Source organism: Sander vitreus, chromosome 20, assembly GCF_031162955.1.
Source record: "Sander vitreus isolate 19-12246 chromosome 20, sanVit1, whole genome shotgun sequence".
NCBI lineage: Eukaryota > Metazoa > Chordata > Actinopteri > Perciformes > Percidae > Sander > Sander vitreus.
The window spans coordinates 22,221,860-22,240,738 of record NC_135874.1 but is presented as its reverse complement, the minus strand read 5'-3'; the positions used below and the strand labels follow the sequence as shown (position 1 = coordinate 22,240,738).

General features: G+C 42.9%; 2 protein-coding genes across 2 annotated transcripts; one reads left to right on the top strand and one right to left on the bottom strand.

Moving 5' to 3' along the window:
• Positions 1-871: 871 nt before the first annotated feature.
• Positions 872-4,844, bottom strand: LOC144535385 (tubulin beta-4B chain). The gene is made up of 7 exons (XM_078277823.1): positions 4,682-4,844; positions 4,350-4,458; positions 3,416-3,526; positions 2,885-3,129; positions 2,435-2,757; positions 1,985-2,329; positions 872-1,779 (listed from the first exon to the last, which is right to left on the bottom strand). Exons 1-7 carry the CDS (start codon positions 4,736-4,738, stop codon positions 1,632-1,634), a joined length of 1,338 nt encoding a protein of 445 aa, XP_078133949.1. The 5' UTR covers positions 4,739-4,844; the 3' UTR covers positions 872-1,631.
• Positions 4,845-6,744: 1,900 nt separating this feature from the next.
• On the top strand, positions 6,745-18,634 carry nrde2 (NRDE-2, necessary for RNA interference, domain containing). The gene is made up of 19 exons (XM_078277458.1): positions 6,745-6,828; positions 9,105-9,216; positions 9,643-9,837; positions 9,946-10,086; positions 10,587-10,849; positions 10,940-11,166; positions 11,294-11,518; positions 12,360-12,549; positions 12,790-12,923; positions 13,396-13,516; positions 13,719-13,891; positions 14,029-14,200; positions 14,319-14,539; positions 14,677-15,160; positions 16,333-16,751; positions 17,001-17,140; positions 17,371-17,512; positions 18,132-18,203; positions 18,359-18,634. Exons 1-19 carry the CDS (start codon positions 6,753-6,755, stop codon positions 18,482-18,484), a joined length of 3,633 nt encoding a protein of 1,210 aa, XP_078133584.1. The 5' UTR covers positions 6,745-6,752; the 3' UTR covers positions 18,485-18,634.
• The last annotated feature ends 245 nt before the right edge of the window (positions 18,635-18,879 follow it).

Here is an 18,879-nt window from a genome sequence, read left to right as displayed (position 1 = left end):
CAGCAGACTCAAATCACTCAACGCCAAATACTCCTAAATTATTATCTCAGTGGATTGGCTACTCCTTTGGAAACATCTTTCCTCAAACACAATATATGAATGCATCACAAGGCCATAAAAACGATTTCATAACACTATTTCTAAAAAAAAGTACAATTTCAGAATTATCAATCGTTTTCTCTCCCAGTATTCTGGAATTGGGACTTTCAAAGGACTTGCTTATTCATTTATTTTAGAACTAAAAAGATGGGAGTTGTTATGTGTGCAATCTGTGAGCTTGTGTAGTGTTATGAGGGTTAGAAGGAGAGTTTAGCCTTTAATCTGATGAAGCAAGAGTAGGCGGACAAGGACGTTGGATGTTATCAGATCTGTGGCCTCTTCAGCAAGATAACTTCCTTAGATTTGACGGACAGAAAATTTGCATAACAGGCTTCCATCACACATTTTGCATAGGTATCATAAGGATAGTATCATATGCATATAGATGTAAGAGATATAGATGTAAAGAATATGGGCCACTTCTTACTTGGCATTAACTGCTCCCTGCAGATATTTCATGTTGCTCAGTCTCACAGCAATCTGCCACTTAAATGTTCACCTATGCAGTGAACCAGCTTATTTTCTGTGACGCCATGAGCTTAAGCGTCACAGTATTTGGACAGGGATGTTGCCAATAGGAAGGACGTAATGTTACTGTCCCAATAGGCAGGTCGAAGCTGAACAGATTTATATCCTTGAGCAGGTTTAATTAAGCTAATAACATGAGAACACCTGTGTAGAGGCTTTATAGTTTGAGTAATGAAAAATCTGTAATACCGTAGTTCAGTTCAGTCAAATTTATAAGTAGCTATAAGTCACCACACAGCCTAGCACCAATTTATCAAGATCTTTATTAAGTCCATCTATACTTTTGATGTCAATAACATCCCAGTACAAACACACTAAGAATAATGTAGCAGGGACCAGTTTCTGACACTATTTATGGTGCAAGGTGTATTTTGTTTCACTAAATTAATTCACTACATTCTTATAAAGAATTACACTCCATCAAACCAAGTAAGTGTCAAATTCAGCCATGATTGCCATGAACTGGTCAGTGTTACATTCTCTTTCATCACAAATACACGTAAAACCTGGAGCATGAAAAAGGCTATGTATTAACAGAGGGTGATCATTGAGTAGACAAATAAGGTCAACTACGTATGGATAGAGATGTACTGTAAAACTAGGGAGTCAAAATTGTTCCGTGACATACTGGGTCGTCAGTCATCTGTGGACTCTGAAATATGATGAGAAATGGTATTGCCTGGCGCGACATTTAGGTGATACCATCCAAACAGAAAAGAAACAGGAGAGGTTAAAAACATTCATATCCAAAGCAGGAAGGAAGAAAAAGTAGTGTTAAAACAGAACAGACAACATTTATAAATCACGGCTGGAGAAATCCTTCAACGAGTTCAATGTTATCATTTGACGACTTTCATTGGAGTTACTGTGCAATTTAAAAAAATAAAAAAAAAAAAAAAATAAACATTGTCCAAATGATGATTGATTTTAAGCCAATTATCAATAATTCTGAACTAACCTAATTCCTAACTGTTGCCTAGTAAGAAAAAGATCATAGTAGATGTTTAGGCCATGTCCTCTTCGCCTTCCTCCTCAAACTCGCCCTCGTCCTCAGCGGTGGCGTCCTGGTATTGCTGGTACTCGGACACCAGGTCATTCATGTTGCTCTCAGCCTCCGTGAACTCCATCTCATCCATGCCCTCGCCCGTGTACCTGAAACAAGTAAATACTTACTTACATTAAGCTTGACAAATTAGCTTAAGTCTATTGCTGAAGTATTTTGTATTATGACAGATTTGGGGTTATGAAAAGACGTTCATGCATGAAAATGTTAGTGTATGAACTCTGGGTAAGAACAAGACAGCACAGGTACAGGTACTTCTCCCAACTGTCCTGACCTCAGTCTTCTGTTACTCACCAGTGGAGGAAGGCCTTTCGGCGGAACATGGCAGTGAACTGCTCAGAGATGCGCTTGAACAGCTCCTGAATGGCTGTGCTGTTGCCGATAAAGGTGGCAGCCATCTTGAGGCCACGGGGAGGGATGTCGCAGACAGCTGTCTTGACATTGTTGGGGATCCACTCCACAAAGTAGCTGCTGTTTTTGTTCTGCACGTTCAGCATCTGCTCGTCCACCTCCTTCATGGACATGCGGCCCCGGAAGATGGCGGCGACTGTAAGGTAGCGCCCGTGGCGTGGGTCGCAGGCTGCCATCATGTTCTTGGCATCGAACATCTGCTGGGTGAGTTCAGGAACTGTCAATGCCCTGGAAAAAGACAAACAATTCAATTAGGACTTATTTCAAATACATTTTAAAATACAACTTGAAGGTGTGATACAGTCTCTAAAAAGCTAAATCCTGCCTCTCTACCTGTACTGCTGGCTGCCCCGGCTGGTCAGGGGGGCAAAGCCGGGCATGAAGAAGTGCAGCCTGGGGAAGGGCACCATGTTGACGGCCAGTTTCCTCAAATCAGCATTGAGCTGGCCGGGGAAGCGCAGGCAGGTGGTTACCCCGCTCATGGTGGCTGAGACCAGGTGGTTGAGGTCGCCGTAGGTGGGCGTGGTGAGCTTCAGCGTGCGGAAGCAGATGTCATACAAGGCCTCATTATCAATGCAGTAGGTCTCATCTGTGTTCTCGACCAGCTGGTGGACGGAGAGGGTAGCATTGTACGGCTCCACCACTGTGTCTGACACCTGGAGTGGGAGAGTGAAGGGAAAGAGGAGACAAAGGGAGGAAGTGGAAACAGCATTAAAGCACACAGATGCATGTGGAGGGGCAAATATTTAGTGTTCAAATATTTCCATGTTTTTTTTTATGAACCTTGGGCGAAGGCACCACGCTGAAAGTGTTCATGATGCGGTCTGGATACTCCTCTCGGATTTTGCTGATGAGCAGCGTGCCCATGCCGGAGCCGGTGCCTCCTCCGAGGGAGTGCGTGAGCTGGAAGCCCTGGAGGCAGTCGCAACTCTCTGCCTCCTTTCTCACCACATCCAGGACCGAGTCCACCAGCTCGGCTCCCTCAGTGTAGTGGCCTTTAGCCCAGTTATTACCTGCTCCACTCTGGCCTGTGTTACATGCAAATACAGACATCTATCACTGCTGTGGTGTCAAAACCTCCTGGATCTTATTCTACATGAAATATGACTTTGTCATATTTGCAAAGTCAAACACAATTTACTCGCAGTGAGCAGTGCATACACTGAAAGAGACTGGCTCCTTCACACTTGCAGAAAAACGACTTCACAGATATATACGGCTTTAAAGTAAGAGTTGATGCTTCATCACAGTATGGCAATTTGATCACCCAAGTTAAAAAAAAAACACATCATTTGTTCACATTTAAATTCTCACCAAAGACAAAGTTGTCTGGTCTAAAGATTTGGCCAAAGGGACCAGACCTCACAGAATCCATTGTGCCTGGCTCCAGGTCCACCAGCACTGCACGGGGGACATACTTGCCACCTGGTGATTAAAACACAAGTGGACATAATACAATTTACACACAGTGCTGAAAAAAAGCTTCTGGACTTTTAGATTAAACTTTATTGTCATTATGCAGTGTACAAATACAAAGACAGCGAAATGCAGTTTGCATCCAACCAGAAGTGCAGAAAAAAGCAGAAAGTGCAATGCGATATTCAAGTATAGACAGCTGGTGCATAGGCAGGACAAGAAATGAATTGTAGTTATAAGAGCAGAATAAATATGGCTATGTAATATGAACAATGTATGAACATGTACAGATATGTGCAATGTAGTAGCAGTGGCATTATACTAGTAGTAGCACTAGTAGAACTGCTTGATTTTCTCCTTTTTTTTTTAGTATGCATTAAATATTTTGCATTTTAAAACGTTAACCAAACAAAGCAAAAAGACGAAAGCACAACACCTATATGTAAAAGTGGTTTATGGACGATTTTTTTTATATGGTCAGAAACGTGCCCATATTTTCTGCTACAATATTTAAACGTTAAATAAACAAAGTTAGTCGCCTATAAAAAGGCCTCAAGATGCCCTCATATTTGTTTGGGATAATATCCTTAGCTGGAGGTTTGTTGTTTGTATCATGGAAATGGCGACGGTAACTAGGAGGAGAGTCGAGCAGGGGGCAGGGGCCATTGGCATCACTTCTAGTGGCTTCCAGCGGGTTAAGGACCCCCTGCTGGATGGCTACGGAACTAACAAGCCTTCCGCGTGGTATTGAATTACCTTGGCTCTCTTTGAAACAAGCAACATTATTTAAAACTCTATAGTTCGGACACACTCAAAGCAAAGTGAGGTTAACCTGATGCCTCGTTGTAGTACACGTTGATTCGCTCCAGCTGCAGGTCGCTGTCCCCGTGGTATGTCCCGGAGGGGTCGATGCCATGTTCGTCGCTTATCACCTCCCAGAACTAGAATCAGGGGAAAAAGAACAACGGATAACGGTTACATTAACTGGCTAACTAGCATGACTTATCCTTACGAGTCAAAACCCATCGGTGGTATGGACACAAAGGTCATGCTTAGTATTGTTGTTAACGTTAGGTAAGCTCATTTATATCAGCCCGCCCAAATCTAATTTAACATTCACGCTCTTTTTCAGTGAGTTAAGACTTAAACAAAAGCTATTCTAACCTTTGCTCCAATTTGATTTCCACACTGGCCTGCCTGAAGGTGCACGATTTCCCTCATGTTGGTGGTAATTAAAAGTTTACGGACAACGACCGAAACAGACAAAGTTGTAACCGGTTATAACGCTCTAGCACTCCAGTAACGGACTAACCTGAGAAGAAGGTGGGAGTGTTGCCAACTACAGCTGGCCGATAAATGCAATTGGACTAGCTAAATGTCAGTCAAAGTATATCAGACATCTCATTGGTCGAAAAAAGTTGGATTCCAGTTTTGATTGGATAGTACTATGGGCGCTCTGTTGTCTTGGTAACACTAAATAGAATCTAATACACAACAGCGTTTCTACAGAGACACTCTAGACGCTCCAGACGCCCCTTTGTTTATTCAACATTTAGCTAAGTTTCGATAAAAACCAAACAACACGAGATCTTACAACGCTTTTCATTGTTGACTATATCTCTAATACACGAGCCTCTCTGCTGCTCAAAATAAGAAAGTTAATAATAGATACAATTGAGGCGATATATGATCATCTGTGGCACTGGCACACATACCAAACTTTCACAAAGCCTACTTATACATTTTTTCTGTGATGATATAATGATAAGTTAGTGTGGTTTCATGTTTATTAGGCGCCAAGTATGCTATCTAACTAATCCTGCACGCTAGGTCGCCATGGAAGAAGAGGAAGAGGAATGAATGAGTAATTGTCGTAGCTTTATTTGCCACAAGAGGATAGTAGAGAGCCTTATAACATACTCAACTCACACGGCGCACAAGGGCGTTTTCTCATACAGTCGAGGGATTTTGCTGTGGGGGTTGACGTTTAGATATTAACATCTATGAATAAAATGTACACCAAATGAAATCAAATTACTCAAATGTTTTCCTCCTCCATACATAATGCACCTTTGACGGACATTCAGTGGGTGCATTACCTGTATATAGGCTATGACAGTAGCCTAATCAACCAATTCTAAAATAAATCTAATAGATCTTTCTCCAAGAGAGTTCCTCCAAGATTGCGCTGGGATAAGCCTGGTTTCATTCCTCTGCTGGGGCGTAGAACTGAGTAGTTACTTCTGGGGCTCAGAAGCTATAATTTACCTTTACAGAAAGCAAGAGAATCCATTCTGGCTTAACCTATTTTTTGAAAATATGAAACCTTACTGCAGACACCTAAAAAAAAGTGGCTTGTAGGAAGGTTAACAATACTATAAGCCCCTAAATCACAGTAAGAATTAGACCCACATTTTAGATACATATGAAATTCTACAAGGTTAAATTTGGAGGAGCAGCCTCCAAGCTGTAACGGAGAGTGATCATCATCAAGTCCAAAGTGCTGGGATTAGGCTCCATGGACAACAGAACAACTGTGGAAGTATATTCTTCTTGTATATGTTTACTTGACCTAGTAACAATAAAGAGAGGTTCATCCAACAGTCCAGGCCTCTTTCATTTTGCTGAGTAAATGTATAGAATTTGCTTTACAAAGACCAGAATGGGATGGAATGACACATTAACACACAGTAAGACACAGTAACCAGAGGGTTACTATCGAAAAGGGACAGAGCTAAATGGGACCCATGTATCATAGGTATTCCCTGCAGCACAAAGGTTCACCTGGGCAAGAGGTTGGCACAGTGACCAGTGACAACATGTAGGCTACACCTGGGAACTGTTAGTGACATGATTATGATTTTACATAAAACAGGCCCTCAAATAGGAAACACTTGTACAAAGCAATCCAGAGCAAACTAAATCCTACTTCTGTTAAAGTAGTATTATGTTTTTGCTGAGCTTGTGTAAGACAGTGGGCTAATGGATTTCCCTCTATATGATTCATTTTAGAGGCTATAGATTGTTGCATTGTTGGGGGTGCTTTATATCGAAAAGAGTAGTACGTCATCTGCTACACTTTTTTTAATTTATTTTTTATAATTAAATCCAATATAACAATACATGAAACTATAGATGCAAAATTACATTGCACATGGTTTTATGTGGCAATTCACTGAGAATGGGCATGTATAAACCGACTGACAAATGACGTCATGTTCCTGCGACTGTTTATATGCGACACACCATCATGGCTCTGTTTCCAGCTTTCGCAGAAGTAGAGAGTAACAAAGTTGAAGATTCGTCCAAAGGTGATTACATCTTCATGTAGCACTCGATTTAATAGGGATTGTTATTTGCCTCAATACTCTGCTGACATCATGTTGAGAACTACAAGCTAACGTTAGCTTAACATTAGCTGTCTGCCGTCTGCCTGTCGTCGAACCTGAAAGACAGACCTTGGCGTTAGCTCACCTTCTTGTGTATTAGTTTACATTCCGCTCAGGGTTACTCGTGAAAGCCAGGATCCCTTTTGACTATTTGTTTGCATTTGGTTTGCCTCGTATATTATGTAGTAGTAGTAGTAAGGTTCGCATAATAGACCAAGCAAAACAGGCGTTATTGTTGTCTTGTGCGTTAGACACGACATTCCCGCCGGTGTCGTGCCAAGGTACTTATCCTCGCCATGATTTGTATCCCCTGGCCGCGGGAGCGCGCGTGCACTCAACATATAACATAATAACACACAAGGTGACAGGACAGACCCTTTGCATGTTAGGGGAGGGGATACACATTATATCAAGTGAAAAACGGCCCAATATAATATGTATCCCCTCTGTAACTTTTGCTAGAAAAGAACAGACATCTCCATATTATCTCATGCTGTTTATTGTGACCTGGTAGACACAGACAATAGCACACATGATAACAGGACAGACCCCTTGCATGTTAGGGGAGGGGATACAAATTATATCAGGTGAAAAACGGCCTGATATAATGTGTAGCCCCTATGTAACTTTTGGTAGAAAACAGCAGACCTCTCCATATTATCTCAGGTTGTTTATTGTGACCTGGTAAAGACAGAAAATAACACACATGATAACAAGACAGACCCCTTGAATGTTAGGGGAGGGGATACACATTATATCAGGTGAAAAACGGCCTGGTATTTTGTGTATCCCCTCTGTAACTTATATGGTAGACAGGTGAACAATGCGGTTAATTGAAAAGCCATATTAAACTAAATTATATTAAAACAAAATCACGTTAGAGGGCAGGGAGGGACGGGTTAGCAAAGACGAGGAAAAAAAATTATTCATAAACCTGCATGACTCACATAGATAGGCCTATCAGTCGGCCTTTGTAGAAGGTGCATGTCAATATGGAACTTTGGAAAATACTGTTGATTAATCCACAATAATAAAGTATTAAACAATTTACACATCGCCTTAATGTAACAGACAAATAAACGTATTTATGAAGATAAATGAGACCCTTACTAAGGAAACCCCTGTCGAGTCTTCCACGTCGCTATCTGTTCCATTTAAGAGGTGAATTTGAAGTGCAGCAGCTAAACTCCGCTCTGAGTGCACGCACGCTCCCGCGGCCAGGGGATACAAATCCTGGCGGGGATAAGTACCTTGGCACGACACCGGGTTGAAAACAAGCGTTTTCTTGCATTTCTATATGACAAAGAGACCAAAATATGGAAATGTAGCCTTGATGATATTCTACACACACTTTTTGGATGCTTTTATATAGGCCTTAGTGGTCCCCTAATACTGTATCTGAAGTCTCTTTTATATAGGACTTAGTGGTCCCCTAATACTGTATCTGAAGTCTCTTTTATATAGGCCTTAGTGGTCCCCTAATACTGTATCTGAAGTCTCTTTTATTTAGGCCTTAGTGGTCCCCTAATACTGTATCTGAAGTCTCTTTCCTAAAATTCAGCCTTGGTGCAGAACTACAGCCACTAGAGCCAGTCCCACAATGAGCTTTCCTTATTATGTGCCATTTCTGTGTCTGTAGCTTTAAATGCTATTGAGGAGGAGAGAGGGGGGGCAAGGTGGAGGGTGGGGGTGTGGCCTTGACCAACTGCCAGCCATGGTGTCTCTCTCTCTCATGGGTGGGCCAAATTCTCTGGGCGGGCAAAGCAGAGAAAGGGGAGGTAACCTTCCTCCTTATGACCTCATAAGGAGCAGATTCCAGATCAGCCCATCTGAGCTTTCATTTTCTTAAAGGCAGAGCAGGATACCCAGGGCTCGGTTTACACCTATCGCCATTTCTAGCCACTGGGGGACCATAGGCAGGCTGGGGGAACTCATATTAATGTTAAAAAAACCTCATAAAGTGAAATGTTCATGCCATTGGACCTTTAACTCATTCACATGTAGCAAATCTGTACCAACTGAGTTAACTCTGTTTGTTTTCTGGCTTTAGCATCTTCACCTTATCTTCAGTAATGCAAGATGAGAGAAAGTATCCCCTGCATTATTAGTACATGATGTACTCACCATCACAATATCGCAATCCTCCTCCTGATCACTGAATGACACTGATATTTTTTCCATCCACTCTCTACTTTTAGAATTAGACTGGCTGAAAAATAAGAGTTTTCGGACTGGAGATGCCCTCTCTCTTCACAGTCGTTTTTTTGAGAAGACCAGTGACAGTGACAGGCTGAACCAGAAGGAATCAAGGTACAAATCCAAACTAAAAGCTAGTTTCTTTGCTTGCAGACACAACACTGGGCATTTGACTTTGGACGCTCAAACATTAAACTTTGTGGTAGCGTCTTTTAGATTTCCTCTTAAAACGTTTTTCATAAGAAACCCTTTGTCAGTGTACGGCACCAATTTTATTGTTGCGTCTATATTGCCATTTCACCTTATGTTTTTCTTGTTTCTGTGTTCTTATACTTATGCTTGCATCTGTTTTTCTTAGCTGTGAAGCACTCTGTTTAAAAAAAAAAAAAAAGCTAAACAAAGATAGTTATTTCTTGAGCATGTATTAGAAGTATTTGAAAAATAGTCAAATAAATCTTTGACTTTACATGAGGCAGGTGTTTAATGGGTTCTTTCCGTCTCTGACTCGCATTAACATTGAGTTCACCTTATAATCCTCAGTGTAGGCAGAGATGTGAGCTCTGCGGAGGAGGAAGAGGGTAATGTGCCACCCAAAAAGAAGAAAAAAAAGAGTGACAAAAAGAGGAAAAAGAAGAAAAAACACAAAAAGAAGAGTGGAAGATATTCAGACAGCAGTGGGTCTGACTCTGAAACCATTTTCCCCAGTGACCTCAAAAGGATCAAAGAGGCAGATAGGTAATAGAGTCACATGTTTACATCACCCATGCTTACACTCTTAATCTTATATACAATATCAGTGACTTCTGCTCTGCATTCATGGTTGGTGTGTGTGCATCCACGCAGTCCTCAGCCTGCTCCCTTAGCAAGTTGTTTCTCCTGGTTGGATGACCTCCAGTCGCCGACAAAGCAGCCGTTCTGTGTGGACCGTAAAGCAGACCCATCCAACTGGACCTACAAGTCCCTCTACAGAGGAGACGTAGCCAGGTAGCGCACACACACACACACACACACACACACACACACACACACACACACACACACACAATCGCACACAATCTCTCTCACACACACACACACACACACGCGCATACACTCGTCTCTGCACTACACACACACACACACACACACACACACGCGCATACACTCATCTCTGCACTACGAGGGCAGTGCATCTTGGATTTTTTTCATTTGACAAAGAGTGAGTGTCTCTTTTAGTGACCATCTCTGCTCATGCTAACTTCTTTCAGTAGGTTCTTCAGTTTATTACAAATCAGAAACATCATGGAGTTTGGGAAAGACTCTCTGTGACTCATTGGAGGAGTAGACATAAAAGCTTACATGTGCTGAAGTAGGTTTAAAGACTACAGTGGCAAAACAAATATTTACTTGATAAAAATGTAGCGGGTTATAATTTTAAACGTAATGTTTAAAGTGTGTGTGTGTGTGTGTGTGTGTGTGTGTGTGTGTGTGTGTGTGTGTATAAGGTATAAGAGGAAAGGCAGCTCGTCCTTGGGGTTGGACTTCCGCAGACAGGGCGTCAGCTGGGAGGAGTCAGAGTCAAATAAGAAACGGAAAGGCGGGGACAAGAAGAGAGCAGCAGACAGATACTTCTCTACAGTCAGTCGCCAGCTGTTGAGGTCCCAGCCCCCTATTCCTACATTACCTACGATTCCTGAGCGCGGTGATGCCATCAGCCCTGCCTCCTTCCTCCCGCTGGGTGACGAGGAGAACAAAGGAGCAGAGACTGGTAAGAGATTTAGCCAGGTGGTGAAGGGTGAAGTCTTTACAATCTCAAAAAGTCAAGCAATGTGGTAATTTAATGTAAATGTCAATCCAGGTGACCGGGTGAAGACATCATCAGTAAATCCTCTCGGTGTGTACGACTCCTCAACGGCCCTCTGGCTGCAGGGGAAGGGACAGCAGGAACAGACAGAGCCGCAGAAGCAGGACATACCGACGGGGCAGAGTGCAGCGCTTTTGGCTGGAAGAACTGAAGAGTTTAACAGGCGGCTCAGAGAGCAGCCGGAAGACACGCAGCTATGGATACAATTCATACGATACCAGGTGTGAAAACCTTTGTTAATATATAGACTACTGTGTTATTCTGCTTCACTTGCCTAGTCTCGCATGGCCAGACCTATCTCTACAGCGCTGCTACTTCTAAACCTCATCATCTCCTCTCTCACTCTAGGATGAGCTGAGCGCAACAGTGTTTGGAGGCGAGGAGGAACAACAGGGCAGCGATTCGGCCGAGCGCCGTAAGTCTTCCTACAGAGCGGTTCTGGAGAAAAAGCTGAGCATCGCAGAGCGTGCAGTGGCCACCAACCACAGCTGCATAGCTCTACAGCTGGAGAGGCTCAGGATCTGCCAAGAGCTCTGGGAGCCCTCACTTCTGGCTAAAGAATGGAAGAAACTGGTCAGTCTACAGTCTTTATATGCTTCCGTAATATTCACTCAGTGCTTTTGTATTTCAACTAAAGCTGCTCTAAAAAGAGTGGAAAATTGGCTGTGCTCTATTTTTGTAGTTGGTTCATTCATTTTCACACTGCCTTTTTTACAAGCAAAGGCTCCTACACATTTCATTAAAGTGCTCATATCATGCTCATTTTCAGGTTCATAATTGTATTTAGAGGTTGTACCCGAATAGGTTTATGTGGTTTAATTTTCAGTGAACACCATATTTTTGTTGTACTGCACATTGCTGCAGCTCCTCTTTTCACCCTGTGTGTTGAGCTCTCTGTTTTAGCTCCAGAGTGAGACCTCTCACTTCTGTTCCATCTTTGTTGGGCGTCGCACATGCGCAGTAGCTAGGTAAGGACTATTAGCCAGTCAGAAGCAGAGTATGAGGGAGTGCCACGCTAGCAGCTAGGCAAGCATTATAACATGTAACGGGTGTTACAAAGTGACGCAGGTTCGTCACGGAAATAAAGGCTGGACTACAACAGAGCTGTTTGGAGCAGTTTGTGATCAGTGTTTTCTGTTGGAGATGGTAAGTCCCTTTGGGGTGGACTTTGGGCTTTTTCACTTTATAAACCTGTAACGTGCACAAAAAAGATATATAACACAATAAAGGAAAGGGGAAAAGCCAAAAAGCATAATATGAGCACTTTAAATTAATCATTTTCTATTAATCTGACTCGCCAGATGGTTTGTTACACAGAATCCTCTGAGAAGCCGTTATTGGAAACTGTTTGGAAAAGGGCAGGAACTGTTAACTAGCTAAAGGGCTAACTTGTGTTTTATCTATTGTATTTCAGGTGTTCCTCCACCCAAACAGTGCTCCCTTGTGGAAGGAGTATCTGCTGTTTACCCAGAGCTACTTCAGCAACTTCACCGTGTCGAAGGTCAACTCTGCCTATGGGAAGTGTCTGAGCACGCTCAGTGCGGTGCGTGACGGTAGCATGGTATCTCACCCGGCCCTGCCAGGACTTGAGGAAGATATGTTGGGTAACAGAGAATTTGTTGGTCTGGCAAGCAAAACTAGCCTCTACTTATCCAGTGCCTCTACTCTGAGAGGACTGATTAGTGGATAACAGTTACATATTCAGTTCACCTGCTGAAATTGAATTACCAACTACTGTCACAAGGAAATCACGCATGAGTCATCATATTCTTATTCGTTTGAATACAAAAACGTTTTGTTTGTATGCTCAATGCTTATTAAAAGTTGTTTTTCTTTCCGTTTAGATATCTTCACCCAGCAGTGTCATTTCCTACGTCAGTCTGGTCACTCAGAGAAGGCCATTTCTCTGTTTCAGGCCATGATCGACTTTACTTTCTACAAACCTGACAGCGTACGAGAACTGTCCACCAAGCAGCAGGTAAACACACACACATACTAAACCAAAAAACCTACTCAGGCTCTAAACCTAGTCCTCACTTTTATATTTAAATTATAAATCTAAACCTAATCCTAATAAATAATCTTGACCATGAGGCCGAATCGTAACCTATAATGCCTAAAAGGAATAGTTTGACATTTTGGGAAATACACTTATTTGCATTCTTGGCCCGGTGCAGGGACTTCATGAAATCGTGTGAACTACGTGAGGTTGCCAGGCACCTTGTCATTTGTACACTTTTGTACGTATTAAAACAGAAATAACTGTTGTCTTTTTTAGTTGATTGCGATAAAAAAAATCTACTTGGGGAGTAAAGACATTGGAGGACACACACTAGTGCTCCAGCAATGTAAATAAGGAGGGAATTGTGTCTTCCAGTTAATTATTGTGTCTTCCAGTTAATTATTGTGTGTGTGTGTGTGTGTGTGTGTGTGTGTGTGTGTGTGTGTAGGTTGAGTTCTTTGAGCCGTTCTGGGACAGCGGGGAGGAGAGGGTTGGAGAGTTGGGGGCCAGAGGTTGGAAAGCCTGGATGCTTCAACAGGAGCGAGGAGGATGGCTACAGCCCAGTGCAGGTAAAACACTCAAGACATCCTTATAACAAAAGTGAGGCAGGCTTTACTTTATTTAGTGTTGATGTAAATCCTGGAATAATCTTTAAATTGTTTGTGGGGCTAAAATCTTTATTTTTTTATCTTTTTGTAAACCGTCATCGTCTTGTGTGTGTGTGTGTGTGTGTGTGTGTGTGTGTGTGTGTGTGTGTGTGTGTCTCCACAGAGGAAGAAGAGGAGGAGGAAGAGGACGAGGAGGAGGTGAAGGATCGGAGCCAGGCCAGATGGACAGTCTGGTTGGATGTGGAGCAGTCTCGTGAAGCAGCTCATTGGCTGCCCTGGAGGCCGGACAAAGCCAAGGGCCAATCAGAAGAGGACTGCGAGGACCCGGACAGACAGGTACTGATTTAAAGTGTCTCTGCTCACGTATGGTATGTTTTGGAAGCCATTTACAATACAATAAAATGAAAGCCACCATTGTAGGCGTGACCACTTTGTTTGACTTCTTCGTCTCTCTCTTTTCTCTCCAACTGTAGGTGTTGTTTGACGACATTGGGCCGTCCCTAATTTTTCTGTCTTCACCAGAGCTCCAGCTCAGTCTTCTTCTCCGTTTCTTGTCGTTCCTGGGACTGCCCGTAGACTCTGTGCTCTCTGCTGCCCCCTGTCAGCCTGGCCTGCTGCTGGAGAGCCTTTCTCTGCTCACTCAGGGTAAAAATGGCACCGTCAGTCAGAAAAATACAAACTAGCTATTTTTGATTTTTTTTTTTTTAAACTATAACAATCAACTTGAAGCATATCATTGAGACAAAGCTGTGTCACGTCTTAGGTAATGAGCTCAGGCATCCTCTGACCTCCCAGGACCTACCTGAACCCGGGGTTAACTCTGTAGGTCACATGACCACTCTCCAGGGAACAAGGAAGTGGGTGGGGCTTGGGAAGCAGGGCGAGAGGTTTGTCACCAATGTGATCAATATGGTCCAACCTGTCCTTCCCGCCCACCACCGAGCCGCCCTGTCACTCAGCCGGATGCAGTACGAGAAACTCAAGGTAAGAGTCTGTTTATCTGACTCAAGTTATATTAGCTGACAAGTTATATCATTTAGTTTTTAGACTTAGTTTCAAGTCTAAAAAGGGTCTGATATTTGCACTGATTTACTTTTGGCATTTGTATGTGTACATGTCAGGTCTTGCGTTGCCTGCGTGGCAGCAACAAAAAGCGTGTCCGCTCTCAGGGAAAGAGCAGCAAGCGAATTGCCAAGCAACTGCTCAAAGAACCCGACAACCGCTCCTCGTTGGTGCTGTGGAGGGAGTACGCCCACCTGGAGTGGATGCTGGGCAACCTCGACGAGGCTCGCAAAGTCTTCTCCACGGCAACAGCGATAGGGGGAACCAAGGGGCTGAAGAGCTCCGCCCTCTGTGAGCTGTGTCTGCTGTGGGCCCAGCTGGAGGTGGAGGACGGGTCAAGCGTGCAAGGGGGAGGACTAACTGATGTCACCGTGTCCCCAGCTGTTTGTGTATTAACCAGGCTAGCAGAAGGAACCTCCTCATCCTCCCAGCCCCTCTCTCCGGTTTCCATCCTGAAAGCCAGGAAGTCGTATGAACAGGCTCTGACTGCCGGCTTGTCATCTCTGGAGAAAACCCCCCACAAACCTCAGGCCAACAAAACAGGTTCACTTTATCAACAACTTCTCTGTGTTAAATCTGTTGCAGAGGTGCGTGGAGAGCCTGTCTTTTAAAAGGCCCATATCAGTGGTTTTGCATGTTTGCAGCTGTTACTGCTGGTCCTTTCTCCAAACATACCATACCATTTGTTTTGATTCATGAGCGCATATTTATCAACTTCTTTGCAGACTGTTTTTTAATCATTTTAGTACAGTAATGTGAGGTATACAGTACAAGATTAGTAGTAATTGGTCTGAAAAATGGAACAACAACCTTCAGCAATAAGTAATTATTACCAGTTACGCACCAGTTCAACCTTTTCTCACCAAATACTAATTCCAGATCCTCAACTTAGAGTATCTGCTCATACCAGGTACCTTTTTATAATGAAACTGACAGAGAAACTGTATTTATTGTGGATTGGTCCCATCTGGCCACTACCCAATCCACTTAATCAGGTCGATATCTGTGCTGATACCAGATTGGTGCATATTTAATTATTAGTCAAAATAAGAGTATATTGATTTTTCTAAAATAAACAAAAGCATAGCCAAACTAATAGTAGCCGGCCTTTACATTGCATGCCAACGGGTCTGATGGATTTCAGTACAGCAACAAAACTGTTCTTCTGAGTCGAGCTAAAGTATTCAGTTACTTGTAGGAGTAAAAACCAATGGGAAGTCTTAATCAGTACTAGTTATGCAATACATGAGACCTCATTAAGATAAAAAAAAGGGCGCCCGGATAGCTCAGTTGGTAGAGTGGGCGCCCATATATAGAGGCTCGGACCTGCGGCCCTTTGCTGCATGTCATTCCCCCCTCTCACCCCTTTCATGTCTTCAGCTGTCCTATCAAAATAAAGGCTGAAAATTCCCAAAAAATAAACAAATCCTCCCCAAATGAATGCTGAAGACATTTTGACATGTCACAGTAGGAAAAGCCCCGGTGTAAATAACCAAATGGCTGAATTCCACGTAGCTGCTTAGGTCTTAGGGTCCTGGTGTTGTGCATGCTGGCTCACTCTCGTTGCTTATTGGGACACTTGAATAGAACAGAGCTTTTGTTGATGTTATTAGTAACACCTGTGCTTTTCCTACTATGACAGGTCTAAATGTCTCCAGCATAAAACGGCTGCCTTTCATTAATTTGATCTTATCCTTATCTCATCGTTTCACCAGCAGGTGATGAGGACCTGCTAGGAGAGAAGCTGAGGCTGAGAGGCCTAATAGGCTGCTACGCTCTGTTCCAGTACCTCACAATGGGCATCCAAGCAGCTAACATGGTCTACAGCCAGGCTAGAGAGAGTGTGGACGAGCTGCACCGCACGCTAACACTTGACAAGCAGCTTAACAGTAATGAAGAAGCCAACCTTGCTAGCACTGATGCTAGCCAGTCTGCAGAGGGTTCCAGCCATACCAGCAGACGCTATGTTAACAGGCTAGCTTCTGAGTGTGAGGCATTAGCAGTGCAGCAGGCAGCGTTGCTTAGGTACCACAACAGCATCAGTGTGTTTCCACTGGCAGTACTGAGACAGACGGTCACTTCTGCTCTCTCTACCTGGCCCAGCAGCGCCCCTCTCTGGAGCATATATGTCCAGGTAAGCCAGGGCCTCCATTTCATGTTTCAATCATCATGGGTTCTAAATTGGAACCCATGATGACTGATACTGCTCATTGCCAATGAATGATTGATTGATTGATTGATTGATTAGAACTTCTAATCAATCAATCATTCATTGGCAATGAGCTTCTGTACGTTTGTTTTTACCAGCACTTTGCACCTTTTCTGTACCAAATCAGTACTTGTGTATATTGGTATGATGACCCTCATGTGACTCATGTTTCAGGTTGAGAACCGTTACCATAGTGCTGGCCGGGCGCGTCGCTTTTTTCACTCTGTAACCAGAGACAACAGCAGTTTGGTGCCACGCCTCTTTGCCATTGTTGCTGAACAACAAAGGAAGCAGCTGGTGGACGCTGCTCAGAGGTAAGAGCAGACAGCATGATGGGTAGTTGCAGGGTTTTTGCCTGCACTCATGTTGTATGGGAATAAGCATTGTAACAACTTAGAAAGATGTAATCAATGATGCCATGATCATAGTTTTCCCTATTCCTTCTGTGTGATAAGCAAAGAAAACTTAATTTTTGACAAATACTTTCTATCAAAATTCCCATTCCTTATTAATATCTGTATATATAAATGTATGGTGTTTATAGGTCTTGTTGCCATGATGCTGCCTTGCCCATCCTGCCAGAGAATGGCCTCAGCAACCGTATCCGTGGACTGTTTGAAAGCGCCATAGCAACAGAGATGGGCTCTCACTGTCCTTTACTTTGGAGGCTGTACATGCATTTCCTGGTGAGACAGCAAATAACACTCATACGTTTACTGCCCTTGTGAGGACACCGTATTGACTTGAACTCATTTTCTATCTTTGACCTGTCAGTTGAAAGAAAAATAAAGATTAGGGGAAATCATAATCCTTCTAAACAGTTATCCAATCGTACTCTTAACAGCATAGTTACAGACTTCACTGAAAGGGGCAAATACCAGCTTTCTTTTTTCACAAAATAAACTTGTCAATAAGCTGATAGATGTTAAGGGCAGTTTCAAAAGTTATGTGTATCAAGGATCAATGCAGTAATTTAGCATTTAGCATCATCATGGATAACATTTGGACACAAAAATGTGCATTTCAGTAGTGATTGGAAAAGCCTGCTGTGCCTTTAAGATCACATTTTGTTGTGCATATCATTCTGCTTGTTATTATGTGACCTTAGAGTGCTGCCTATTTTCTCCTTCTCCAAATATACTATATATATATATATATATATATAATAGGCTAACACACACAGGAAGACCAGCCTATACAAACTTACTTTGTGTGTAATTTGCACATGTGGATATACAAATATTGACAGTTAGTAAAGTCTTATGCTTAAACTGTGTGTGTTTCTATATGCATTTGTATTTGTAGGTGTCAGAAGGGAAGGGTGATAAAGCCACAGGGATCTTCTACAAGGCCTTACAGAATGTCCCCTGGGCTAAGGTGAGCTACAAACATCAAAGTGATATTTCCTAACAGCAGCTGACCTCAGTCTACTTCATTTTTAAATTGTACATATGAGAAATTAATTCTCTCTCTCTCTCTCTCTCTCTCTCTCTCTCTCTCTCTCTGTGTGTGTGTGTGACGCATGTGATCAGGGTTTGTACATGGATGCAGTGCAGCTGTTCCCTGAACATCTGCAGGAGTTTGTAGATCTGATGACAGAGAAAGAACTCCGACTCAGACTGCCTTTAGAAGAACTGGATATACTACTGGAGGACTGAACACACGTCTCATTCAAGAACTTGAGTTTGCTTTACCGGTAACATGTCAATGAAAATATCGGCACCCTTGATAGCAAGAACAGGAGAGCCATACTGTACACAAACTCAGATTCTAATGTTGCGTTCTATTTACCTCGCAACTCGGTTTTAACGAGTCGTAAACACACCCCCTGACCTCGGATTTCCGAGCTCGGAACTCGGACAACAACCTCGCAGTAGCCCGAGTTCAAAATCCACCATGGCTGCCCCCTGTATCAACAGTTGTGAAAAGCTGCAGTAACATAAAGTTATAAACACTTCTGTCTTATTTGTGTCACTAAATCAGTCGTTCACACAGGCATTTTCAACTTCTATCTGTGGACATGTTGTTACGCTGTTTTTATGCAAAAAAAACG